General features: G+C 40.9%; 2 protein-coding genes across 3 annotated transcripts; one reads left to right on the forward strand and one right to left on the reverse strand.

Moving 5' to 3' along the window:
* Positions 1-247: 247 nt before the first annotated feature.
* On the reverse strand, positions 248-6909 carry ECHDC2 (enoyl-CoA hydratase domain containing 2). Its single transcript, XM_063166123.1, has 10 exons — positions 6860-6909; positions 5412-5479; positions 4715-4802; positions 4332-4418; positions 3106-3198; positions 2456-2512; positions 1861-2048; positions 1357-1407; positions 951-998; positions 248-493 (listed from the first exon to the last, which is right to left on the reverse strand). Exons 2-10 carry the CDS (start codon positions 5460-5462, stop codon positions 416-418), a joined length of 741 nt encoding a protein of 246 aa, XP_063022193.1. The 5' UTR covers positions 5463-5479; positions 6860-6909; the 3' UTR covers positions 248-415.
* A 1093-nt stretch (positions 6910-8002) lies between these two features.
* On the forward strand, positions 8003-27223 carry SCP2 (sterol carrier protein 2). Of its 2 annotated transcripts, XM_063166124.1 has the most exons (16): positions 8003-8134; positions 10222-10276; positions 10858-10929; positions 11402-11533; positions 12228-12292; positions 13313-13439; positions 14099-14162; positions 14439-14525; positions 15140-15290; positions 16042-16189; positions 17779-17886; positions 20193-20346; positions 22780-22873; positions 23485-23614; positions 25012-25091; positions 26340-27223. In XM_063166124.1, exons 1-16 carry the CDS (start codon positions 8093-8095, stop codon positions 26433-26435), a joined length of 1605 nt encoding a protein of 534 aa, XP_063022194.1. In that variant the 5' UTR covers positions 8003-8092; the 3' UTR covers positions 26436-27223. The 2 variants fall into 2 exon arrangements, with proteins under 2 accessions (XP_063022194.1, XP_063022195.1); XM_063166125.1 differs by lacking the exons at positions 20193-20346; positions 22780-22873; positions 23485-23614; positions 25012-25091; positions 26340-27223 and adding an exon at positions 18618-18875.
* The last annotated feature ends 681 nt before the right edge of the window (positions 27224-27904 follow it).

Below are 27904 nucleotides of genomic sequence, written 5' to 3' on the forward strand. Positions count from 1 at the left end.
CTGATTAATTAATTTTTCTTTGAAGGCCCCAGTCTAGGAGAGTAAGAAGCTGTAGAGTTAAATTGTGTGGCATTTTTTAGTGCTGGAGAACCTCAAAGCAGAAGGAGAAAACAACTTCCAGTCAGCTAACAGAGGAAAACAGGTGATGGAGAGAAATTATGTGCCCAAGCCAAAACTTTTCCACATTCCTTACTTGACATCTGTGTGAGAGCCATAACTACTGACTTCAGATGAACGTGCTTAAAGATCAGGAGTACAAAGTTAAATCTTTATTTGGAGATTTGTACAGAAAAGCGATCCAGTGGAATAGTTAGAAAGGCAGTCCAAGGCAAGGAGTTAAGTGCACAGAGTGGTGTCATAAAAATAATCCTCAGAAATCAGTGGATCTCCAGAAACTCAAGGGAAGCAGAAAGTGTTATTTGCCAGTGAACCGAGGTGGTCTCTTCTCCCTGAAGGCAGCCATCCCTTCCTGACGGTCTTTGGTGGGAATATTCTACATGAGAAAAGAAATAAAACAGAGGTATGTTTTCCATTCACAAGTCTGATGTGTTTTTAAGTCCTGACTAATTTGGCAGTAGTGATGTGAGACTAAGTTTGCTTTTCTTTCAATGATAAAATTCCATGGTTTGCAATTAGGAAAAAACAGGGTTGCAGTGTAAGTTTGTAGAGTAACTCACAAACAAAGCACCTAAGAAAAATACCATAGATCTATATGGGAAAACAGTTTCCCATAATCTTCATTCTTCATCTTAAAATATGAGAGACTCATTATATTGTAGTATTGTAATACCCTGTATTGTTCCATTAGCTGGTTCATGCTCTCAAAACCTGCCACGGTGAACTTCAAGAGGAATAATTTTGAATTTATTAAACTAAAACCATTTGCAAAACTCATTCTATAACTAAAATACAGTTGTCCCTTTCAGGAATGAATTCTGAAGGCAGATTACCTGGGCATAACACATCCCCTCAATAGCCATCCCTGATGCAATGTCAACCTGGGAAGGAGAGGAAAGGTATGAGGTTTGTCTGAAGTACAGCCCTCAGAGCTGCTTCAGAGCTCTCAAATCAATCAGAGCAGTCAGTCACTCTCAAACAGTCATAGTAAGTGATCTTCACTCCAAATCAGAAGTACAGTAATACTATCTGTAGAAAAAAAATCCTGCCATATTCCTTTTATCTTAAATCTTTTAAAACTTCTGAAATGTCTGATATAAAGAAAAATGTCTGTTTTTAAATGTCTGATATAAAGAAAAATTTCATAACACATCTGTTCTAAACATTTTTACTGTAGTAATTTGTAAGAGCTGCTAATCTTTTCATTCACTTCAGTATTTAAACAAAAATAATTATTACCTCCATTCCTTTGTTTATTGCCAGTTTTCCCATTTTCACAGCAAATGGTGCCTTTATTAAAAACAGAAAACAAACCACAACAAATACTTTAAAGTAATTAAATTGTTATAAATAATTAATTTATAACAGATTAATTGCTATATTATTATTTTGCTCCAAATGACATCTTAGTCTACAGAAATCTGCAGTAAGTTAATAAGTACTTTACAAAAATCAGTTTGGTGTTGTGTGCAGTTCACAGATGAACACAGTGTGAGTTTCAATGTCCTGCAGGTCTGTGTGGCTGCAGCTGGGGGCTAAACCTGCCCTGTGGGTTAAGCAGCTGGATGTTAACACTTGCTCCAACAGAAACTGCATTCACAAAAAGGAACAGACTTAAAAAGACTTAAAGATCAGGAACCAAGACTTCAGTATTTCAGAGGAAGGAATTTCAGGTGTTTGTTTGCTCTCTTAAGGGGAGCACAAACGCTGCCTTTACATTGGTGCCATGAGCAATGCACTTACCTGGGGCAAGATTTCTTTAGCCAAAGTCAAAGCTCTCTGGTAGGCTGCATCCCCCTCGCTGTTCTGTGGCACTGAGTGATTTACCAGCCCCATGGAGGCTGCCTGTTCTCCATCAACCTGTCTGCCAGTGAAAATGAGTTCCTTGGCAAGACCTATTCCAACACATCTGGGCAGGCGCTGGGTTCCACCTTAGGACAACAGGGAAAACACCATTTTCCATTTCTGACAAATGCCTCACTAGTATTTTGTCTCCTTAGAAAAGCAGGAACCTTAAAAAATAAATGGATCATATGTTTTTGTAATAACTACAAGCTGAAGATGTAAACATTTTGAGAGGCATCTGAAAGACTTCAGTATTTTGATAAAAAAGAAGAGGTATAAAGGGACCTTCCAACATTCAGAGTAAGTGAGACAGAACTCTTGATTCATAAATCTCTTTCATGACTGTAAGATGCTACTTCTAATTTACATTCAAAACACTTCAAGTGTTCACAAACACATTCTAATGGCAAAATATTTACAATACAGCTGAGAAAGTGAGATTTAATGAATATTAATGAAGGTTTAATGAAGGTTAAGATTTAATGAAGGTTACCTGCTCCAGGCAGAAGTCCTCGTGTGGTCTCAATAAGGCCCATTTTAGCTGATGAAGCTATAAAAAAAATAAATGTAGAGTTAGCTACATTTTCATTTGTATAACTAGAAGTTTTCCAGATTGAACTGATCAATAAAATTAGAAACTGTCAATACTGAGCTGGAACTCCATTTCTCCAGGTAGCCAGAAAGTCTGAATATTACAGTACTTACTCTATATCTGTCTCAAGTCTGCTTACCTCAGTGTATGTATTTTAGCTAGAAAAATGAACCTCAGGTCCCTGCTAGATAAAATATAATGGATGGAGGCACAGAAACAGAAGAAATAAGTCTTCCAACCCAAACTGATTTAAGCTGGGAAGGTTAGATGTAGCCAGAGTATATGTGATCCAGTATTAAGTTACTATAACTATTCAATCTTACTAATAAATAGTTTTCTAAAGGAATTCTAATCTTACCTAAAAATAGCTTTTACTTTTTAACCACGGGAACTACTTTCCGAATAACTAAATGTCACCATTTCTGCACAAACCTCTCTTAGATTTCTCTCAAGCTTCTGGCCTCCATTAACAATCCCCTGTCATGTGTGTAAGTCTTCTCTAAAATGCAGCCATCAGCTCCCAGGAGGTTGCCACACTGAGCAGCACAAACCTGCCACTCGGAGGTCACAGGCCAGGGCCAGCTCTAATCCTCCACCCAAGGCGTAGCCGTCGATTGCAGCGATTGTGGGCACGGGCAGGGCAGCTGCAGAACAGAGCACAGATTGCACAGTTGTGTTCCACAGGTTCTGCTTCACACGGCTCTGGATTTCAAATCCTTACATTCTAAAGCTTTCAGTTCAGAATTTCTCAAGGACTCATTTTCTCCTGCCACAAGTTTTCGGTCTGGAAACAGTAAAAATTGTCTTCTTGCACTTCTCCCTTCTTTGTAAGAATGCAAAACATGCTTCTTCCATGCAAAGAAGCTTGCAAACAAAGCACTACAACGCAAAACAGTCCTCTCCTTGCAAATTTATGACATGAATATTCATCTGTTGCAGTTCAACAGCCAAAGAGAACATCCCTAGGCCCTGTCACAGCGCTCGGTTTTTGTGGTGCTTTTGTTAGCCAAGGCTCCTGAAAACAGGAACAGTAAACACTGTTTAACTAGGTTACCTCATAGCTGAGGAGCTTGATGTACCTGGAGATTAGCTTCTTGATACTTTTTTAAATACTCAGCTGGATGCAAACTTCTGAGGTGAGCTGGTTCTCTGTTGTAACCACCCCTCTGACTGCTCCTGTTATTTTTTAAAAATTATTGCAATTCTGATTGGTATTTTAGACAGATTTGACTTTGGTACTTCTTTCTAGTGAGAGCAGAATAATTCATAAATAGGGGAAGAAAACTACTTGCAGAAGCTCATATTCATTTTGCAAAGAAAAAGAAAAGGGAGGTGAGGGAGCTGTAGATACAACCCTCCCTGACATTGCACAAATCCATTTAGCAAATCCAATCAGAGATTCAAATCTATGTTCTTAGGTCTCTGCCACGTTTTGAGTGTCTCTGAACATGTACTGGAAGTGGGACAACCAACACAGCACTTGCCTCCCCAGGATTCCACAGAAGTGTGGAATAAATAAATGCTTTATTGGAGCAGGTATTTATCACATAGGTGTGTATGTGCTTTGTTGTGCATAAGAAACACATCTTGTCCTTGGAGGGGCAGCAGGATGGCTGGGATTTAATTCTAATTGGATCTTTCTTTCAAGCATAAGCTGAAGCCATTTGGAAAGCTACTCCTAGGCAGATCACCTGCTGGTTATTCCCTCCTTCAGCGCTTCTAAATGTTTCATTACAAATGGTCTAGGATACATTTTCCAACTGATGTAATCCTTTACCTATTTCATCCATAAGATTTCTGAGTCTTCTAACAAACTCTCCAACTTCTGCATCATCCATCTTTGCACGTTCCTTTAAGTCTGCTCCTAAATAAAGGAGAAAAAGGTTGGAATCCAGGAACAGACATCTGAAATGTCCCTCTCAGAGGACAGACCATTTAAAAAGTCTGAGATAGAGCATTCCAGTTAAGTAAGGTCCATGGAAGTTGGAGTGTGGACATTTGGGCTGCAGCAGTAATGAGGGTGCCCCTCTGTGCCCTTTTGACAGATTTATTTTAATCTCTTTTAGTACTCTTTTAACACCAAGTGCATGATCTGATTGGCACACAGCCTAAGAGCAGCCACATTTTTTGAGAATGGTTTGCAGAGCCTTTGCTACTCACCTGCACAGAACACTCCTTTCACCTGGCTCTTGAACACCACCACCCGCACCTGCTCATCGAAGCGGAGCTGTTCCAGGGCACTGAACAGCTACGGGGCAGGGAGTGCACACAAGAGAAGAAAAAATATAAGCATGTGGATATACACTGAAATGATAGCAAGTTCCTAATCTATGATAGAAGTGTTTTGGGTTTTTTCCCTGCAGGTGCCAGAAAATTCATGGAAATCGTGTCAGTGGAACCTGCAGTTTTTTCCATTACAAATTCAGAATGACACATTTCCCCATCTCTTTTTTCCTTCCACTTAGAGATGAATCTTTGTTGTATCTAAAAACTTCCCTTCCTCTCCAGGCATGAGCCAGACCTTCTATAGGATGTGTCATCCTTGAACACTTCACCTGCTAAGGTGTGACAATGAGTATACTTTTGTTGTAATAACACAAGTAAGGACATTCACTTGCATCTGAGTTAACTTCAATAAATTAACTTAAATTAGCTAACTTAAATAACCCAGATATCCCTGTCCACATCTGAGGCAGTAACTGTTACATTCTGTTTTTCTCAAGGTTCACCTGTCTTGTCCCAATGCCATTTCCCACTGCCCTTCATCTTAAATTATTTTTTAGATTTCCCACAACTATTCTCACAACAGTTAGTTATTGATCATGGTTCCAAACACACAGGCCAGGTCCATACTCACTTCATTTACAAATACTTTTCCCAGTGAATTTCTTGCGTGGGGTCGGTTCATTAGGATTTCAGCAATACCTTAGTAATAGGAGACAATTTCAGTTATACTTCATTTAGTTCTCTGGCACAGTTATTCAATTGGGAATATTATCTGCTTATGCTGCATCTTATCCTTCCTGAAAATGCATATAAAGTATATTCTAAAACAATCAGTTATTTTAAAACTGGACGTGGCACACCATGTGTACAAAACCCAGTTGTGCAGAACAATTGTAAAATTCAGCAGGCCTGTAAAAGTCTATGAGGAAGCAGACTTTTAGAAAATTATCAGGACATCAAAGAATATATATCTTAGAATCATTGCAGAAATGGGGAAAAAAACCCAAACAAACAAACAAAAGCCCAAATGGTCCATCTTAGGTTTCTCCTTTGAATGTTATTTAATTTAATTTTTATTGTCTTTCTGTGTTCCAGTACATTCCCTAATGAAGGAAACCATCCTCTTGGGATTGCTGTTTGCATGAGAACAGCACAGACAGGTCACACTCAGTTCATGTTCCAGAACCATTTTGAAAGTGAACTCCATTTAATTTCAACATTATAAGCTCATCAGCAGAAAGGACTCTACTCGAAGTTCCTAAGTCCAAGCAGAAAAATAAAACCACAACATCTACCTACTTCTCCTTAGCACATGTGATTGGTAAATTATTATCCAATGGCTTCTGTATGCTTGGGAGAGAAAAAAAAAATCTTCTGTTTTTTTTGTCTGGACTTCTGCTCACTTCCCAGGCCTTGACATTGGAAGATGCTGTTGCTGTGCTGTAGGTGCACAGCTGTACCTTGCACCTGCCTTGCTTGGTCTTTCTGCCCTGCTGGAAGGTCTCCGTTTATTCCTCTGCCTATGGCCGTGGTCAGCTACTGAACCAGAGATGTGTGGCACTGGAACAGAGACACGAGTGAACAGCGGCAACCAGCAAAGGAAATGTACAGCTGGTAACTACCTAATGTCTTTGTAACCAGCAAAATACTCAGAACTGTGTATAAACTCCTGCAACAGTTACACAGAAAGTAAATCCCTGGCAATCCGAACCAAACCTCAGACTGCTTCGTGGCTCTCATGGATAAATATGCACAGACATGTCAAGGTCCTGTCCTACCTTTATCACTGCACGTTAACGCTGTTAGAAAAATCTGAAGTATGCAAAGCAGAACTTCTTGCGTTGAGGTCACACGCACGCATAACTTTAGCGGGGAAAAAGTATCTAACTATTCATTCTGCAGCAGCGTTTTGAAAAAAATGTATCAAGGCATTGCTGAAAGCAGAACAACAAGGAGCGCCCCGGGCTCGGCAGGGCTGTCACCCCCGTGTGGGGGAACACACGGCCGCGCTCACGCCAGGCCGAGCTGGGTCCGCCGGGAACGGCAGAAGCGGAGCCGCGCCCCGAGCCCGGCACTCACCGCCGCCGGCCGCGCTCAGCTGCACCTCCGCGCCCCGCGGCGCCCCGGCCGCGCCCGCCCGGCCCCGCGCCCCGCGCAGCGCCGCGGGCACCGCCCGCCACAGCCGCAGCAGGGCCATGGCCGCCGCCGGAACCGGCACGGGCCTGCCGGGCCCCGCCTCCGGGGGAACGGCCCCTCACAGGGGAGCCGGCAGCGCTGACAGCCCGCTGCAGGGGAGCGGGGGAGGAGCGTGAGGTGCGAAACAAGGGCGCCGCCACAAACAGCACCGCCAGGAGCTTGGCAGGAGTTGGCACCTCCTGCGCGGGGTGCAGCCAGGTCTGTGGCAGGCAGGAGGTGATTTGCGTTCTGCCCGAGCCGTGGAGGTCCCCAAGGATGACGGAGTGAGGGAAGGGGGAAGTTGAGTGGATGAAGGGTCAGATATTCAGGTCTCACTGTAAATAAATCTGTAGGTAACAAGCAGCATTTCAGAAAAATAGAAGGATCTCGTCAAGTATCGGTTCCAAAGACATCTCTGGAGGAAAAGAGTTACAGAGCCGCAAGATCAATTGGATTGGAAAAGACCTCTGAGACCATCAAGTACTGCCTATGACTGATCACCACCTTGTCCCCTAGACCATGGCACTGAGTGCCACGTCCAGTCTTTCCTTAAACACCTCCGCAGGCGGTGACTCCAGCACCTCCCTGAGCAGCCCATTCTCCCTTACTGTGAAGAAATTCTTCCTAATGTCCAACCTAAACCTCCTCTGGTGCGACCTTAGGCCATTTCTCTCATGCTGTCCCTTGTTCCCTGGAAGCAGAGCCTGACGCCCAGGTTGAGGAGCTGTGGAGAGCGGGGAGGGCCCCTTGAGCCTCCTTTTCTCCAGCCTGAGCGCCCCCAGCTCCCTCAGCGGCTCCTCACAGGACTTGTACTCCAGACCCTTCGCCATCTTTGCTGCCCCTCTCTGGAGAAGCAGCGAACTTCATTGCACCTCCGCTTTGGGAAAACGTCTGCTAATTGCCGGGATGGGGGAATCCAAGGGGATAAGCAGGATGTTTGTAGGACTGGCCATGGCTGTGCTTTGGGCAGGGACACCCGGCCCGTGCCGCAATGGGGGCTCTGCGCCTTTAAGGGGCGGGTCCATGGGGCCCGGCCCCCGGGCGCTCGCTCCGCCCCCGCCCCGGTGTCGCTGAGGGCCCGCGGGACACGGCGACAGCAGCGGGAGAAGCAGGGATCGTCCCGTCGCCACCGCCATCATGCAGCGCCGGGTGTTCGTGGTGGGCGTCGGCATGACCAAGGTACCGGCACCCGTCTGTGCGCGGGGGGACACGGTCCGCGCCGGGGCGGCCTCGGCGGCGCCCCCCGGCTGTCCGCTGAGGGGGAAGCGCTGAGGGGGAAGTGCTGCGGGAGCCGCCCGCGCCCTCCCCCACGCGGCTGGAGCCCCTCACGGGATGCGGCGGCTCCTCGGTGCGCGCTGGCGGAGCCCCGTCCCGGCCCGGCGGCAGCGGCTCCGCGCAAAGTTCACCCTCGCTCGGTCTGCGGGGGAGGCCGGACCCCGGCCAAGGTGAACGTGGTGCTCCACAGAGCGGGTCGATACAGCAGGCCTGCAGTGGGCACGGTGCTCCTGTGTCCCCGTGTCCCTGTGTCCCCACAGCCGCTGGCCCAGGGCCATCCCGGGACAGGGCTCAGGGCCTGCAGGGTCTGTCTGGGACCTTTCTGTTCCTGTCCCTGGGGTTGTGAGCGCAAGGTTCGCCCGCTCAGCTCCTCCGCAGCTCCCCGGGAGCAGGTGGAGCCAGCTGGGCGTGGGGCTCCTCTTCCAAGTAACAAGTGATGGGACAAGGGGAATTGGCCTCAAGTTTTCACAAGGCACGATTAAGGTTAGAATTAGGATTAAGTAAAATTCCTTCACCGAAAGGGTTGTCAAACCCAGGAACAGGCAGCCTGGGTTTGGCAGTGCTGGGTAACGGTTGGACTTGATCTTTAAGGTCTTTTCCTACCTAAACGTTTTTATGATTTTCAAAGAGCAACAGTAAAATAACCATTTTTGTCTTGATGGATGAATCTTAAGGCAACTTTGATATTTGCCAGAGTAATCAGAAACTCCTCCTCCTGGCCACCTTTTAAATAATAACTTTTTGTCTTGTTGCTGCACGGGTACCTTTCCAGCATGTGATGTGATAGGGAAGGAATTGAAAGGTTAAAGCAATTCTGTTAATTGTGTTTACTGGACTAGATCACAGAATGTACTAATAGAAATTATTGAAGTCACTTGTGATGTCCTTATGGAAGAGACAAGTAAAACCTGTCAGGCACCATATTGCATCTTAAGTATTTTACAATGAAATCCTTTAGCACTGTATTCCTTCTATTTGATTAGGATTAATGATTTAATGACTGCTAAAATTTGTTATATCTTCTCACAACAACCGTCCATGTTTGATGTGTGCATAACTGTCAGTTCCTCAGTGCTCTGCATTTTCAGGAGTGGATCATCTCAGTTACCACTTGAGTATGACTTGAGGAATTGTCAGGACTCTTCTCCTCTCTGTCAGCCCAAGCAGTATCAATACAGACTTTTACAATGACTAACTCACCAACTGTTTTTTCTTATGACCTTTGCTATGTAAATTCTCTGTCTAAATTAATGAAAGAAGGCACTGCAGAAAGTACAGCCAAGTGATACAAATGACTGGAGTCAGGAACATATGCAGAAGGAGGCAGCAAATTAACTTTCATATGCTCACAGGGGACATCAAATAATTTGTAGGATTATAAGTAGTTAGCATTAGGATTTCTTTTAGCAGTGCCACTTTTTGTTAGTGATGTAAAAGTGCAAACCACATGTACTTGTGGGGGTCTCTAATGAGTTACACTGCAAAGAAAATAGAAATATCACCTCTACTCCAATGTTGAGGAGTAAGGTATGATAAATTCTCTACAAAGAACAATAATTTTCTTGTTACAAATAGGATTATAAGGAAAAAAAAAGTGTAAGGGAAATAATTATCAACGTTTCAATGAATATTACAATGAATTGGTGAAGATTACAGTTATTCTCTGTCTCACCCACAGGCTTTGGACAGGATTATTGTCCATCTCCATAGTCATGGATCTTCTTTAACAGTGACCAGAAATGGCTCTCAGCTCCCATAAAGTTGCATTATTTTCTCCCTTTAGCCATTGCAGGGTCTGGCAGCAGCACTTGGGAATTGTAAAGATTTTGTACATTCACTTTTGGGTCAATGAAATTACATGTTTTTGCATTATTTAAAACTTATTTCTAAATTAAATATAGAGCTTTTAAATGTACCATTTTGAGCAAAATATGAGTTAAATCTCACTGTGATTTATTCTCAGCTTGTTTTCCTTCCTTTTCTCTTGCCAGTTTTCAAAGCCTAGTGAGAGGAGTGCTGATTATCCTGACATGGCTAAGGAAGCAGGTAATTTAGTAATAAAGCATTTTGTTTGACTGCTGATGCTTATTTTAGGTCTTAGAGCCAATAGTTTTATAATACATGTGAAGGAAAAGCTACTGTTCAATAAATAGATACATCTAAAAAAACAGATTTAAAACTCAGACTACTTTCAGCAAATCCATAACTGACCTGTCCAGGTCAGCTCTCCCAGGCTGAAGTCAGCAGGATAGCTTAAAATTGGATTGTGCACTTAAATAATGGAATACTTACCTATATTATTGAAAACCTATTCTTATTGGGATGAACAACATTGGTGCATGAGCACAGAACTGATTGAGTGAAATTTTCTGATAAAGAAGCTTGTTCAGAACTCAAAAATTCAAAACTGTGAAATTGTCCTTATGAGAATGAAGTTGTCCTTATGAGGTCCAAGACTATATTTGCACCATATAATAAGGAATTTCTACAACTCTCACTTGTGAATGCAGGACTCATGCATTCTACTCTGGATTTGCTTGTTGTGGTTGTGAGAGATGATTTTTTTTTAAATTTTTCTCTCAATTTTAAACTTTTTTTCCAACTTTTAAACTGGTTTTTTTTTTCAGGCCAGGCAGCTTTAGCTGATGCTGGGATTCCTTATTCAGCAGTGAAGCAGGCCTGTGTGGGTTATGTTTATGGTGAGTATTGTTTGATTGGGATGAGACTTCTATGTGGATAAAGTAAGAGGAATGGCATCAATAAGCTTTCTGTTAGGAGGAAATCTATTTCTATTCCAAAAACATTTTTCTATTTACTTTCCTTCTGGTTCCCTATTAACAATTGTGTTGTGGCAACTGAAGTAGGGTCAGTCTGCTGTGATACCTAGAGCAGCTCCCAAGCCACACCTCTAAGACCCTTCTGTCCAGTCCAGTTATGTCCCTTTGATTCACAGCCCGTGAAGCACAAACAGAACAAACTTCTGTTCATAAAATCTGAGGAGTTTCATCTTGTTTCTGAGGTTCTTTACTGTGGGCACCTAGAGCCATACTCAAGGTGACAGCTCAGAAGTTCAGGATTACAGTTTAATTGGTAGCACTGCACATACATGGCAGCAAAAGCAAAACTTTGGTGAGTTTGTACCTTATTTTAATGTTGTGTTTCCATTTGAAGGTGACTCAACCTCTGGGCAGAGGGCAATCTACCATGGTCTGGGTCTAACTGGCATTCCCATCATCAATGTTAACAACAACTGTGCTACTGGAGCCACTGCTTTGTTCATGGCCAGACAGCTTGTGGAAGGAGGTGGGTTGTTTTGCTCTGTGACCTAAGAGATGCAGTAGGATGGTGTATGAGGATGCACATGTCTTTTCCTGTGCCATGAGCTCTATGAACCTAGTCAGTTCTGCCAGTTAAGTGTTTCTGCAATAATTGTTTGGAGGAGTGCAGAACAAGTGGCATTAGAGTACTGCAGGCACTAAAAGAAGAATCTGCTAAAAAGCTTAGCTTTTTTCTTTTAGCTTGAAGTTTATACAAGTGTTTAACTATCATGTTTTTGGAAGGGAGGGGAGAGGGCAGTCTGACAGACCATGCTTTGAACCATCAGATGAGTATTTCCTCCTGTTTTTGCAGTTCGTTTGTGGACTTTGATACTTTCTTGCACTGATGCTGATGTTTCTGTAATGACAACCATAGTAACACTGTGTATGATTGTTTAGTATTTGTAACTGAGACATAAATGCTTGGTTGTCTATGAGAGTTGCTGTCAGACACTTAAAAGTAAACCCCAACGCTGCAGTGATCTTTCATTCTTAGGTATCAATATCTTTGTATCAATATCTTGTTCATCTTAATGTAAGTCTTTCAAAAATGAAGGAGGAAGGAAGGGCAGCTGGCAGGTGTTTGTGTACATATCTTGTAATTGAATAGTTGTTAGTATCTAGTGTCATTTACAATCACATTGTGCTTGAAATAGTCACACATTTTATTTTATTTTAAGGTTTGGCAGACTGTGTTCTGGCACTCGGCTTTGAGAGGATGGCAAAAGGATCTCTTGCTTCACATGTAAGTGTCTGAAACACTTGATATGTTCATGTTTGTACATGAGATGAACTTCTTCCTCATTCTCTGAGCTGTATTGTCAATAACACCACTTGCTTTACTGTGTTCCTGTAGATGATGACAAAAGAAACCATTAGTTTGATCTAAATAATCTTTTAGTGAGGTCTGTGATTCTGATGGCAGCTATGACATAGTATAAAAAGTAAATTCTTAAACATCCCATGCAAAATTCATGTGTCACGTTTGCTGTATTTTGCCAAGATTATGTTAAAGGCTGGGTTAGTGGGGAAAAAGGAAAATACCAGATAAAAAGCTGAAGCTTTGAGTAACTGAAGTATCTTTCTCAAACAGCACAGCAAATCAAAGAAAGATTCTGGCTCTTCTGGTCTGATGCTTACTCAGTTGACCTGTTAACACACTCTCCCAAAAACTAAGGGCTTCTTGAATCTTATTTGTTTTTACAGGAGAAGTGTGTGGGGGTTTGTTTGTATTTTGCCTTAAGGCAAGCAATATTAGAGCCCATATGTCATTTAACTGCAGAACTGCCAAATTCGATAATATATTCAAGAGGTTTGGGTGAAAAATGTTAAATTTAGCAAGTGATAAAACTGAGAAAGAGTTATCTTTTAACATGCTTTACAATATTTCTTCTAAGCTTCATTGAAAATACTATAGAGTATTAATTTTATAACTTAAAACTGTGTAAACAGTAGGATTTTAAGTGAGGTGAAAAATACCTAAAGTCCCCTGCTGAAAATAGTGACTGTGATACAAACCATGTAGCAGTGATTGTTGCCATGAATCAGTGCTGTGGTTATAATGTCAAGAATTTTCTGCTTATTTACTTTTTTTTTATAGCTAGGAAATTATCAATACTTCTGATCATGTCTCTGAAGTGCAGCATACTGCAGGGACTTGTTAAAATATTAGAAAAACTTATCATTTGCTTGAAATCTGTGACAGTTTTGTGGTGATGTTGAAAAGAAAAGGAAATTATGGTCTGATTTGTATTTCTGTTTTCAGTTTGCAGACAGAACTAATCCTATGGACAAGCACTTGGACATTATGATAAATAAATATGGCCTAGAAAGTGCTCCAGTGGCACCTCAGATGTTTGCAAGCGCTGGCAAAGAACATATGGAGAAATATGGTCTGTTAAAATACATTTTTTTCATTGTCTTCTCTTTATGAAGTGATTTAAAAATAATAAGATTTTGTTTTATGAAATGGTAGCATTAGGGTTGCATAACTCCCTGCATTTATCCCTGTGCCTTAGGATAGGTAGATGGGCATGGGGCTGAACTGTTGGGCAAAAGCTGTTGGGTGTTTGATTTGATTTAATCCTTAATACAAGGCTGCTGCCACTGCTGTTTGCTACCCCTGACCAGACAATTGGCTCCAAGGTAACAGCCTGGCCTGTTGTGCATCTTTTATTTGCACTTTTAGGCTATTACATTAAAAAAAAATAGACTTAGAGTCTACAATTTCACTGCAGCTGTTTTGCACTGATAGGAAAATGATCATTTAAGTTTCAGCAGTAGAATAATACTACTACAAATAAAATGCGCATGTTTTCTGTGTTTTTATGTGAGTGTTAACTATGCAATTGGGTTGTTCTGTCATTTTTAGTAGTCTTTATCTAATTTTGAAACCTCAGCTGAGTTCTAAGGAAAGTCTTCATAAGAATGTGTTTCTTGTAAAGATGCTTGTAAAGGTCAGATTCTTATGACACAATATTTAAACTGTTATGTCAGCACTGTTTGAGCAAACAAAGTATTTAAACACAGATTTTTTTTTTCTCCTTTTCAGGGACAAATCCAGAATACTTTGCAAAGATTGCATGGAAGAATCACAGCCATTCAACCAACAACCCGTGAGTCACGTACTCTGCCTCTGTACTCAACAGCCCTGGTTGTTAAAAAAATTCCTGCACAACAAAGTAGTATTTTAAGAATACATTCAGAATATTGTCAGCATATGTTCTTTATTATAAAATGAGAAAATAAATAAATTATTCTAGAAATATATTAAAAAATAACTATCTATCCAGTGCCTTATAGTTTGTAAAGAGAGCTCTCTAGCTGCCTAATAGTGTGATATTCGTGTGTCTGCTGCTCAGTCTGAGATGGCATCTGTGTGTTTCCCTTAGGTATTCCCAGTTCCAAAAGGAGTACACACTGGATGAAGTTCTGCACTCTCGCAAAGTTTTTGATTACTTGACTGTCTTACAGTGTTGGTAAGGACAGGACTTTGCATTGTGAAATAGATCTTGATGTTAAGACAAATATAGTAGGCCATCTATTTAAATAAAGTCTGTTTGTGTGTTAATTATAATTTACAGATTGCTTTCAGTAAAACTTCTTATAAATAAAACAAATGTGGAAAATCTCTCATGACCAAACACTAGATACTTGCTCTCAGTGTAATACAGTGAGCTGAAAGAAGTTTTGTACTTTGGGGTTCTAATGTAATTCTGTTCTATTACTAATGTGCATCCATCACTGTTAAGTGTTAATTCTTCACTTCAGCCTTTCCTAAGCACTCTATATATGTGTTTATATATGTTTATAGCCAAGTAGAAGCTTTGATTTGTCCTAAATTGGAAAACCTTAATGACACATTTCTATTTTGATGTAATGATTTTCAAATGTCTGGTATAAATATTACTGAAAGTGTCCAGTAAGCACCGATGGAATTTATAGTTTCAGTGGTATCAGCCAAAGAAAGTGGGGTTTTGTTTGTTGGTTTTTTTGTATGTATTAAAAGATAAATCTGTGGAAGATCAACAATCTAATGAAGATTGACATTACTGATTTAGAACAGTAACATCATTATTTTTCTTTCAATCAGTCCAACATCAAATGGTGCTGCAGCTGCAATTTTGGCTAATGAGGAGTTTGTGAAAAGGCATAAATTGCAGCCAAAAGCTGTGGAAATTCTAGCACAGGTGATGGCTACTGATTATCCAAGCACATTTGAAGGGAACAGTTGTATGAAGATGGTAGGTTTGCAATTCTGTATTCCCTGGTACTCATTGGGGTGATTTTTTCTGAGGTTTTTTTGTTTATAGTTTTGGGTTGGTATTTTCTGGGGTTTTTTTTGTTCGGTTTTGGGTTTAGGTTTTTTTTTAAGTGCCTGCAAGTCCTACTGATGCTATAAACATTTTCATGTCAATGAGCAAACATATTATGCTTTGTGGTGAATGCAAAATTGATTTCATTTGGACAGGTATAGAATAAGCAAGGAGTATGATTGTGGAATGACAATAAGTAACTTATAAACAGGCTATCAGAAACCCAGTTTTTAACCAATTATTTACAGGCTATTTTTTTAACAACTTCAGCAGCAAATGAAAATTCCTTGCATTTTTCTCTTTATAGTAGTAATGAAATTTAAAACAATCAGGTGGATCATATAAAGAAGTAACAGTGCAATTTGAGGATTTGTGTCAAGGCTATTGATCTGAGTCATGCAAAGGAACAATTTGGGTTGTGATCAAGGTTAAGGAAATAGAGGATGTTCCCCAGAAAGGTTTTGCATGCCAACAATAAGCCTTAGAATATGTTATTTCTTTCTAGACAATTTTTATTGTATGACTATCAAACTCTGACATGTGATGCAATCAAATAAATCAGAATACCATCTCCTTCTTTCACTGACAGGATCTATAGAAGCACAGTTAAGTGTAAAAATTAAGCTGTGAGCTATACTTCTGTAATGATATTTTAACATAGAATTTCTCCTTTTTTCAGGTTGGCTATGACATGACTAAAAATGCTGCACAAAAATGTTTTGAAAAAGCAGGGCTGAAACCTACAGATGTTGATGTGATTGAACTTCATGACTGCTTCTCAGTTAATGAGTTCATCACCTATGAAGCTCTGGGACTGTGTCCAGAAGGTAAGAGCAGCAGTGGAGATAATTGTTTTGTTAAAATGAAAAGCACCAAGGATGCCCAAATTAAGAACTCCTGCGATCTCAGTCTTAGGCCCCTTTTTTGGAGCTGCATTCTATCATAATCTTACCCCAAGATTTCCCTCCATCTATATATTTCCTTTTAATAAGATAAATATAGAACAAGAATTGCCTGTGGGGGGCTTTAGCCAGTCACTGATCTTTGAAACATCTTTGCCTCAGAGTTATTGGCAAGTTGTCAACGTGCATCTAAAGTCAACTATGTAACAATGCTCAGATTAGTTTAATGTCACTGAGTTTGCTGGATTTACAACAGATTCAATGGCAGTGGAATTCAGCTCTGTGCATGAAAGTAAAAGCATTAAAAATTTCTGTTAAAGAGGGTATTTTATGATTTCAAATAAATAATGGATTGCACTGCTATTTCAGTTCATGATGTATTTAAATTGTAAACATAGTCTTGTTTTGCAAAGGTTATCATGTGATATAATCTTTCTCTAATTTGTTTTTAACCACCTGAGGAAATACCATATTCTGGCACTAGGTGGTATATTAGGTCTGAGCTTTCTTACTGAAACAGACATTTATGGAACTCCAGGAAGACTTAATGTGTTTGCCTTTTAATATCTGCTTTCTACTCTCATTTTTGCTGTATTTTTATGGATCTACAGCAAAAATGGTAAATGTTTGACATATTTAAACAGGTACATTAAGCTCTTTAGGTTCATTCCTCTAATTAATGCAGAATAATCCTGGTGGTACTTGTCTGTTTGACTAATTAGCCTTGTGCATGGTTATTTAATAGTGCTGTTCTCACAACCCTTTGTCAGTCTAGCCTTAATAGTATATGAAATTTATCTTGGAATGATAGACTAATTAGGCATAAAAATTAATGAAATGACATAAACCACTGTGGATTTAGATGGGCAAATCTAACCTGGTATTCGCATTTAATGGCACCATGGAACCATGACAGATCTTTTTTACACTTCAGTGTTATTAATGTAGGCTGGAGAAGCTGGTACAAGAATAAATGAGTAAGAGCCTGGTTAAAAGGGAGAATTGTCTGTAGTCTGGAAAGCTAAACAATTCTGAACATTAGTCTTCTGAGTGGTTTTATTCACTATTTTAATGTCTGAATACAGCCCAAGGTACCATTAGTTGGCCTTTGTGACAGGGGTTTGTGTTCAACTTGGTGTTCACCTTCCAAGTCCTGGGGGTCACAAATTACAACTTTAAAAAAATGTAATTATCACTGCAATTTTATGAACAAAATCTAAATAGCTTCATTATACTGATTGCATCGTAATGCTGTATACACCAACAGAACAATTCAACTGCAAATTAAAACCAGCTCTTGTACAAATGCTTCTCTTCCATGTTATGCTTTCTCCAATGGTATGAGCAAGTCTCATTAATGTAGTTTGGTCAATATTTGCTCTTTGTGAAAGATGAGCTGTAACATTTCCTAGGGTTTGACTGACATGTAGCATCTCTGGTAAGTTACAGCAGAACTGAAAAATCACTTACAAATAAAAAAAGAACATTTTTCTTACATGAATTCTGTTTTATAGGAAAAGCATGTGACCTGATCGACAGAGGAGACAATACTTATGGAGGAAAATGGGTTATTAATCCCAGTGGTGGCTTGATTTCCAAGGGACACCCTCTTGGTGCCACAGGTATGCAAAACCTTTATTTTAACACCCATTAGATAAGAGATACAGCTCTTGAGCAGGCAAGTGCTTCCCATCTGTGCTTGAAATGTGAGGGCCTCAAAGCTTCTTCCCTCAAGTCTTCTTTCCAAATAATCCAAGTGTTGGAGCAGGGTAACACAGCTTAACCTTCCTAAATAATTGCTCAATAGTACAACTTCTGAATAGTACTTGAATAACTGTTCTAATATGATGTCATCCTTTAAAATTCTGATTTTGGAGATTTTTCCTGCCTGTACTATTGTTAGCTGTACTAGAGCCTATTTTGTTAAGTCTTGGATGTCAAAATGTTTATCTGATGTTTACAACAGAAGCTCACTTGGTCACCATTTCCCAGCAACATAGGTTTCCCCTTTTTTTGTTTGTTTGGTTTTTTTTTTTCTTTCTTTAAACTACTATTCTTGAGTTGGCTCTTGGAAAAAATGTATTGGATTTGTAAAGATAATTCACCCTCCTTGGGTGAATTTGGAAATGAGAAGTTATCAGAAAATTGGAGAAGATGAAACCTTGTGAAACACCAAATCTTAATCTAAACAGTTGTAACAGTGAGATACAATATGCAGTTAAGTGTGGGGGGCAGGGGAGGTGTTAGGAAACTTTGGAGGAAAAGGGTTCCAGAAAAATGAGACTGTGGATATCTGTAACAGAGTGAGAGTATTGCATTGCCAGGTTTATGCTAATTTTTGTCTGTTACACAGTGATAGAAGCAGAGATAGCTTCTTGCTTCTCCAGTGCCATGGGATGGAGGAAGAGTCAGCAAAATGCAGAAAATGACAAGTCTTAGCCTGTCAGCTTCATTTCCCTTGGAAACAGCCTTGAGGCCAGTTACATGCTAAGCAAGGGTCATGTAAATCCTCTGAAATATCAAACATTGCAGGGCAGGCTGCACCACAGTACACACCCTCTCCTTGAGGCTGAGAGAATGTGAATGGAACCTGCTCATTCTCATCTATGACTGGAATTTTAAAACTCCTTAACTCCTTCATAATATGTCAGTTGGCAATATGTACAATTGTGTGCATGAAATGCAGATTGCTTGTGTGCCTTGTCCAAAGACCTGTGCAGTTGTCCAGGGGAAGGGACAGGAAGGGATGGGGGAAAGGAGAAAAGTGTGAGGAATGTGCAGAGAAAGGCAATGGAGCTGGGGGAAGGTCTGGAGCACAAATCCTGTGAGGAATTCCTGAGGCAATTGGGGGAGCTCAACCCAGAGAAAAGTAGGCTCAGGGGGGACCTTCTCACTCCCTCCAGCTCCCTGGAAGAAGGGTTGTAACCAGAGGATGAAAGGATACAGCCTCAAGCTGTGCTAGGGAGGTTTAGGCTGGACATCCAGGGCAATTCTGACACAGAAAGAATGGTTAAACACTGGAATGGGCTGCCTGGGGGGTGGTGGAGAGTTGAAGGAAGGACATGACACACTCAGTGCTTGGTCATGGGCTGGTCTCAATGGTCTCAGAGCTCTTTTCCAACGGAATGAACTCCACGATTCTCCCAGGCTGGGCCCTGGCTGCAGACAGATCTGCTGGCATAGAGACTGAGGGTGAACACAATCCCAGAGTGCCAGGGTTGCTGTGCAAAGGGGTTCCCCTTCCTTTGGGTTTCCCAGGGACATCCAGTTCTGTGAAAAATGCCAGTCACTTGTTTTTAAAATTTTAAAAGTTTAATAGTAATAAAAATGGTTATAAAAATAGTTATACAATTAGAGTAATAATCATTTGGACAATTTGAATTAGGACAATATGAGACAATGGAGACAAAGAGTTGCAGATGTCCGGGTACCTTTTCTGGGCAGCACGAGCCCGAAAAAGGACCCACGTTAACAGAGGATTAACCCTTAAAAGCAACCTCATCCATGATGCATAAATTCCATTCAAACACAGGATTCAGTCTGGTCAGTGTCAGCTTCCTCCTCTGAATCCTAACAGTGCCTTCAAGGTGGGAAGAAGTTCGTTTCTTCTGATATGAGGGCAAAAATTCTTTCTCTCTCAAAGATTCAGGTGTCCTGTGGCTGCTATCTCGCTGCGAAAAAAAAAGTATCCTACATAGCACAGTTTCTATTTTAACATTTTTTATAACCTAAAACTATATTTAACACGCTCTTAAAGAGAATTAATACAGCATTACTTTCTAACACAGCACATATAATATCCATTTGCATATTTAGAAAAGCCAACGATAAAATCCATGCATTTTTCACAAGCTCGCTGGCCGGCAGTTCCGCAGGCCCCGTTGGCGGGCAGGCCGCGGCTGAGGCGGCTCTGCGCTCGATGTTTCAGGGCTGGCGCAGTGCGCGGAGCTGTGCTGGCAGCTGCGCGGGCTGGCGGGGCGGCGCCAGGTGCCGGGGGCGAAGGTCGCGCTGCAGCACAACCTGGGGCTCGGCGGCGCCGTGGTGGTGACACTCTTCAGGATGGGCTTCCCCCGGGACGGCAGGTGAGACACGCACCGGGGGCTCGCCCGGCACGGGGGGAACCGCGGCTGCCCCGCCGGGCCTTCCGGAGCGCTGGGCTGGGGCGGCGCGGAGCGCGGGGACAGCGCTGCCGGCCCAGCCTGGCTGTGCCGCTGCTTGCGCCCTCACAACTTGGTGCTTTTGGAGTTATTGCCGCTGCTAAGGGGGGAGATTGCCCTGTAAACTAAACACTCCTGTGTTCCTGCGGCACTGCACGTCTGTGCTGAGGTTAAAATTCACACGCTCTCGTGTCACATCGAGCGCTGAGAGCTATTGGAAAGCTCATACCGGCTTGTAGAAATGGCTCATGTGGAGCCATTCCTCGGTGAGGAAGAGCGATGTTCCGAGGAAAAAAGCCACCAAATAAAAACCGTTCCAAGAATAAAACAGGACACATTAAATGTAACTAACTGAAACTAGGTATCTGCCAAAACCAGCAAGACATTCATGGGAACAGAGAAACCGCTGCTTTCTCTGCTAGAATTGTTACTGGTTTAGCTCTGTGAAGGATTGCTTGCAGTCCGGTTTCATGTGATACTGTAATTCCTTACAGTGCTGGAGTGTTACTGGCTACAGAATTGGCACTGGCAATTGTAGCCTATTTCACAGTGGGAGAACACTGATAAGAAGCTGCTGCACTCTGCTGTAGCTCAGTGCTCAAATAGACAGGAATTGAGAGAAAACACTTAAAATTTATATTTTGGTATTTCAGGGGAGACTTACAGTTCCCTTTACATTTTCACTTTCAATTTTTCTTAGAAAGATTGACCTGCTTATTGTGGGTATTATGGCTTTTAAAGCTCGATCCCAGTGCTTTGTTTTCTCTGAAAACCTGTGAACAGCAGAATTTATCATACACTGGCCTTTCACAAAGAAACACACCCCTCCCTCCCAGCTGATATTTCTAACATCTGTTTCAGCTAAACCTGTGCAGTTCCTGGGAGGTGACAATATAACCTGTGGAAGAGGTGATGAGAGAGAAGCCACTGAACTTTGAAAGGCTTCAGCAGTGATTTTTTTGCAGTGTCAGGAGTGATAATTCTGTCTCTTTTAATCCATAAGAGGTTGTACCATGTGAGGAAAAATATGTCTTCTGATGGATTCTCTTCAAACATGCTCACATAGCTTGTCAGTGGGTGTTGGTACAGTTTTACATCTGAAGGGAAAAGACTGTTACAGGGAGTACACCTTTTCCCATTGCTTTGTGCTTTGTCTTTAAAAATAGTCACTGTATTGAGAATGTTGCTATTTTTATATCATCAGCCTTGAGGTGCTGCTGGAAGTAATCCTTCCTGTCAGGGAGAGCTTTTCATGTACAGATAATATTTCTCCTGAAGAAACTTAAGTCTAATTTACTGTAGCTCATTTCACCTTCTCTAGTGTTCAGGATTTTTAAAATATGTCTTAAGTACAACTCAAGCCAGAGAAATCTTAGCAACACTCATTTCATCTTATCCTAGAGGAGCTTAAAGCCCCTTAGTTCTCCCAGAGGCTCTGTGTGGGAGATCCCTGACACAGGGAGTTGCACCAATGTGTGTCAGACTTTGGAATGGAGCAGAGTGGCTGATGTGCTCAGACACCCCTTATGTAACTGAGTGATGATGGGCATTGTGAAATTAAGGGAAAGGTGGTGAAACTCCGTGTTTATGGAGATCCTTCACACCACTTTCCTGCACTACAGTCAGTCACTGGTTCCAGATCAAAACTGGCTTTAGTAATAGCTGGTAAGAATGTGAATCAAGGCAGCAGGACTTGATCAGTTTTGCATTAGTTTTTGAAACAGTTCTGCTTTTTGTTTGGTGGCTTTTTTTGAACCTTACAGTTTCCATCCTGTTAGTACAGCCTTGGTTTGTTGGCAAAGTGGATGTGTCTCCTTCAGACAAGACAGTGCCCACTCTGGCTGCCCTGTCACACATCTGCAGGGCAGTGTCACTACCACCCCAGTAAGTTCCAGCAGCATTTCCTGAGCAATTCTGTCACTTCAGCAGTGTCAGCCCTGAGCACAGTTCTGGCCTCTGCTGCCAAGAGATGGCAATAGCAGTGAACCTGTTCCTCCTGCTGCTTGAATTGCCATTTCTTTGGACATTTCTGTACTTTGGCTCTGTGTGCCCCTGCAGGAATCAAGATCTGGGTTCCATGTTGCTATCAGGCCATGCAGGGTGATTTCTCCAGAGTATCAAGAATAAGATTAATGATTTACTTCCATTGTAAAATTAATCTTCAGTTCATATATACAGAACACCCAGATATCTGGAGTGATAGTAATTCAGGCTATCAAGAGAGCAAGCTTCACTTTGATAGCAGAGTTGCTTTATACCAATGAAATGTTTCTTGCTGGTGTTAGGCCTGTTGGTGATCATTTGAAGATGTTGAAAATGTGATTTTAAGTGTTTTAATTAATGGGGTTTTTGTTTCAGCAACGGCCGTATTGCAGCTGTGCCTCTCAGTGCAGCTGTTGATGGATTTAAAGCACACCTGGTCTTCAAAGAGATTGAAAAGAAGCTCCAAGAGGTATCTGGCTACTTCTTTCACCTACAACAGGATTTTAATTTAGAACAGAATGTGTGTGAAACCTGTTGGAAGTGTATTAGCAACCACCACTTCTTCAGGACTGCTCATTGAAACAAGTGCTACAGATTTGAATTTTGTAATTTTTACAAAATTTTTAAAAGAAATCTTTGTAAAAGAAATCTTTTACACTGTGCCATGATTTTAAATTACCTTTTCCCCAGATAGTTGCTACCTGCATAGGGATATTTCAGTGGAGGCAAGTTTAGATTGTAGGTGAGAAGCTTGCTAACTAACCAAAGAACTTTGTGTTTGGGGTTAGGTTCTTGCCTTTTAAGTGTGATTAGAAGGAGAAATTGCATTTTGTCAAACTCATGTCAGGACAAGGCTGTTAGGACTATTCTTCTTGGTTTAATAGATTTCAATATAGATAGCCATAGTTTGAGGTTTTTTGTTTAGATTTTTTTTATGGTTGTTCAAATGAGGCATAGTGGGAGGAATAGATATTTTTATGTTAGTAGAAATGGTGAAGGTTTTTTAATTACTTTTATTAAATTAAGACTAACTGAAAATTATGTTGAAGTAAATTACTTTCTCATTTTGTGTCATTACAGGAAGGAGAGCAATTTGTTAAGAAAATTGGTGGAGTCTTTGCCTTCAAAGTAAAAGATGGTCCTGGTGGGAAAGAAGCAACTTGGATAGTAGATGTGAAAAATGGTAAAGGCTCTGTGGCAGTTAATTCAGGTCAGTGCTCTTTTATTATGTCATTGCAGAACATACATAAAACTAATGAACACAGAACTCATATTCTGTTCAGGCTGTAGTGACCTTGAGCAAAAGTGATGTACAGCTACCTTAATTTTAAACTTTCTTATTACTGACACTTTTAATCCATGGTGTTTCAGACCAAGAACTAAACAGCTTCTACTCTGAACCTGTCTGGAGATAATAGTGTGTTTTCTTAGAGGCTACAGACAGATCTGTGATATGATTTCACAGGAATCAGAATGGGAAAAAAAAAGTGAAAATCAGACCTCGGGGATTTTGTTGCTCTCACCTCTTAAAATTTGGGCCAAATTTGGGCCATTTTTCAGTTGCTTTGCTGGAGACACTGGTAAGCAGTAAACTGGTCTGCCTTGTCAAGTTACTTCTCCTCTGCAGATAGTTAAACAACAAAACTTGATTGGTTTCAGTGCTGTAGCAGCTGACATAAACTTCCAGTTCCATTTTGAAATAAGAAACAGACTGGATGGTGTTGGGGAACCCCATAAAAATATTGAGAACACAAGATTTGTACCCTTGCCATGAAAATGTCTTGTCACAAATCTGAAGTCACACACCCTAGTAATGAAAATTAAAAAAAAAAAGCAACAAACAAACCAAAGGCAAGAGCCAGTCCTCAAAATCTGATATATCCATGAACCTGCAACACAACTTTTAATTCAAAATATGATGGGGATTTGATTCAGAAATTCATTGTTATGTTATTACAAAAAGAAGACCACAGTCTTCTGTTGAATGGGCAGCAAAGATTTCAGTCTAATAAGATGAGTGTAGGAAAAGATGTGTGCAGATTTTAGCCCTTTGGTTTACACATCAGTATTTATATCAGAATTTATTAAAACAATTTTCCAGCTTGCTTTAGTCAGAAGATCCTAGAAACTTCTGTACTTGAATGAATTCAAATGAGTGCTTTCAGAATGCACATGTTGTTGCCACGGAAGGAGAGGGCAGGAAATGCCTGAAATGTCAGTAATGAATATCTTGAGAGTGTCACAGGGGAAAACTCATCTACTCCAAGCTGATCTTCATACTAGCAAAGATAAGCTTGATAAAGCTAAAAAATGATTATCAGTGCTTGCAATGAACATTCTGTCTGGATGCAGGTAATTATTATTTATTTTTAAATGAATGAATTTGCTTAGCTTTTCAGGAGGGCCCATCTTTCTTCACTGTTGGGGTGCTCTGTGCTACAAGGTGGCCCAGCTGCCTCTTGCTGATATTATTTTAATGGCTTTTGCTTGTACATGCTTCAGGTATCATTTGCTGGCCTGTGGTCTGAAGGGATGCTCCACACAGTTGTAGCTCCTATAAGTGTTTAATTTCTGAATTTGAATCTTCATTCTTCTCCTGTCTTGCAGATAAGAAGGCAGATTGTACAATCACCATGGCTGACACTGATCTGCTGGCACTCATGACTGGCAAAATGAACCCTCAGACAGTAAGTACAGCAAGGATGGCCTGATCAGGGAACTGGTTGGTTGCTTTGCCTGTTTTTAAGTTGAAATAATTTGAATGTTTTAATCCAAAACTGCCATGGCTGATCTGAAAAATGACAATTCTTGGTGTGCTCTGAACAAATGACCCAAAGTGAGATTGATCAAGAAGGACAGGGATGTGTGTCAGATATCCTGCAGGGATGTGTCCTGTGTTATATCCCAGAAGGAGATACCATAGTGCTTGCTTGGCAGAGAGGAAGGGCAATGCAGTTTTTTCAAAATGCCATGAGAAAGGAGGGATGTGGGCCTCTCTTTGGAGGGCTTTACCCCATAGCTGCCATTAGTGTAAGGAGTCACCTTGGTGCTGAAAAGTAGAAATTGAGGTGAGCATCCACTGAATTCCTGTCATTTTTTCTTGTTGGGTGGTGAGCTTGGGTTTTTTTTTTTTTTTTTTTTTTTTTGTTTGGTTTGTTTAATTTGTTTTTTTTTATTCTTCTGTGCACCAAAAGCAGTCATAGTGTACAAGTAAAGCAGATGTTTATGTTAATTTCAAGTTGCTGTTCTGTGCTTCCAAATTTGAAGTGCCCTGGGTAACTGTGTCAAGATTTTGGTCTGGTAATCATGGGGTAAATTTTGCAACTCAAACATGTCTAGGAGAAGTTTTAAGATAAAACACATGGTGGAAATGTAATATCCATGTAGAAAATTCAGAAGCAACTCTGGCTTTACATCCAGAGTTTGGGAATTTTGGTGCATGCAGTTTATCTCCTTACAAGGTCTGGAGGAAAAAATCCAAATTTTCTGCATGTCTGCTTTACAAACAGACATTTGTAAGATTGAATTGATCAGGAACAAAGCCAGTTAAGGCTGAGGAGGATTGAGCTAAGAAATCAGTTGTGGCACCTACTGTCACTGTGGCTTCACTGCTTGCAGTTGAATCCATGAGCTTGTCTGCTCTGAGCAGTCACCACCCAACCATGGGCTGCTCTGCCTGCTCCAGGTACAGACCCATGGCTGTGATAATCTGAGAAACAAACAAGTTTATTCTTTTTAGGTATCAAAAAATAATAAGAATACAACTTCCTCAGCTTGCTGTTCTGCAGTCAGACAATGCATTTGTTGCTGGATGTGAGGTGCCAGAATGTTGGAAATACCAAACTGCTCTTCCATAATAAGCCATAACTGTCTGGAGGGGTGCATTTGGGATAAAATGTTTTATTGCATTTCACAGAATTTCTCTTTCTTTTCAGGCATTCTTTCAAGGCAAATTGAAGATTTCTGGGAACATGGGCATGGCAATGAAACTTCAGAATCTACAGCTTCAGCCAGGCAAAGCTAAACTTTGAGCTCAGTAGAGTAAATAGTCAGTACTTGATATTCTTGACAAAAAAGTAGAATTAAACTAGACATTATCAATAATATGGCACAGGCTGGGTTTGATTGGACCTCTCTCACCTAAATTCTGTGGTTAGAGACCTTAAATCTCTTAACAATTTCCATCAGTTTCTCTATGGCTGAGCTTGAGGCACTAACACTTACAAATGGTACATGGTGGGGCTTTGTGACAGCTTTTGTTCTAATCAATTTGGACAATTTGTAAAAATTAGAGCTGAATTAGCCTGCTTACTGTTGTTGAGATTAGTTGGGAAGGAAGAGAGGAAAGTTATAAATAGTTTGGCATATCAATGACATGAGTTGCATTTTATAAAGGTTGTAATAGCAGATCATACAAATGCTTCCAGACTTCCATTCTCTCCAATTTGCTGCTGCTTACATTAAAATGATCTTGTAAAGGGGATCTCTAACATTTTTTTAGAATAGAAATTTGCTATAAAATACTTTTCTTATTACTACTTTGGAATTAAAAAATAAACAAAATATCCAGAAGTAAGCAGGAACTAGAATGCTGCTTTGAGGTTCACAGGATTTGATAATACTTCACTTTGAAAACAGATTAGATTTGCCAGGAGAGCAGAGAGGGAAGATAACCAATATGTTACCTGTTTTCTCCTGGTAAAAACTGGTGTGGATCATGATGAAATTCTTGTCAGTTATGTAAAAGCTTTAAGTTCTGTTTTGGGAAAATGTATTCTGGTTGGAAGTTTAATAGAAAATTAAATATACTTTTCCTGTTCTTCTGTGTGTCTCTTGCTCAGATTTATAAATGTGGATTTCATGTTAATGTACTGAACTGAGTATTTTATTCAGGTTGTCACAAAGGACACCTGCAGGCATCCACTTTTTCCTCCTCAGGCACTAAAAACTTCATCCATAAACTTCATGTCAGTCCAGGAGACACATCTCACATCCTCACATGCTTGGGCTATGGCTGAGGAACTTACACTGAAACTTTCGCTTCCCTGGCTTAACTGAAGTAATAATAATAAAAAAGAGCAAATTCAAGGCAATCATTCTGCCTCCTGTTGGGAATGGTGACAGATTGCTGAGCACTTAGAATGGCTCTACAGCCTCAGACCAAAAATGCTTCTGGCCCCTGGATTTTCTCCCTGTTGGTACCTTGGAAGAAGAGGAAGATGGCCATTCATCTCTTTACTCAGAGTACTTTCCTAACTGCCACTGATTGTCTTTTTATTTCCCAGCTCACCAATTTGAGCCAGAAGTGAATATATCTGGATTGTCTTTCATGAGTTTTTCGAGTCCCTTTTGGAATCCTTGGACAGCTTTTTTAGCATGGATCATGAGTTTATGTACCTACACATCATATAGAATTAAACTCACTCCTTTTCTATCCTATACACTGCAGTTTTATACCTCTTAGGTTTTGGGGGCTTTTTTGAGGGGCTTTGTGTTTTAC

This window comes from Melospiza melodia, chromosome 11, assembly GCF_035770615.1.
Source record: "Melospiza melodia melodia isolate bMelMel2 chromosome 11, bMelMel2.pri, whole genome shotgun sequence".
In the NCBI taxonomy this organism is placed as follows: Eukaryota; Metazoa; Chordata; class Aves; order Passeriformes; family Passerellidae; genus Melospiza; species Melospiza melodia.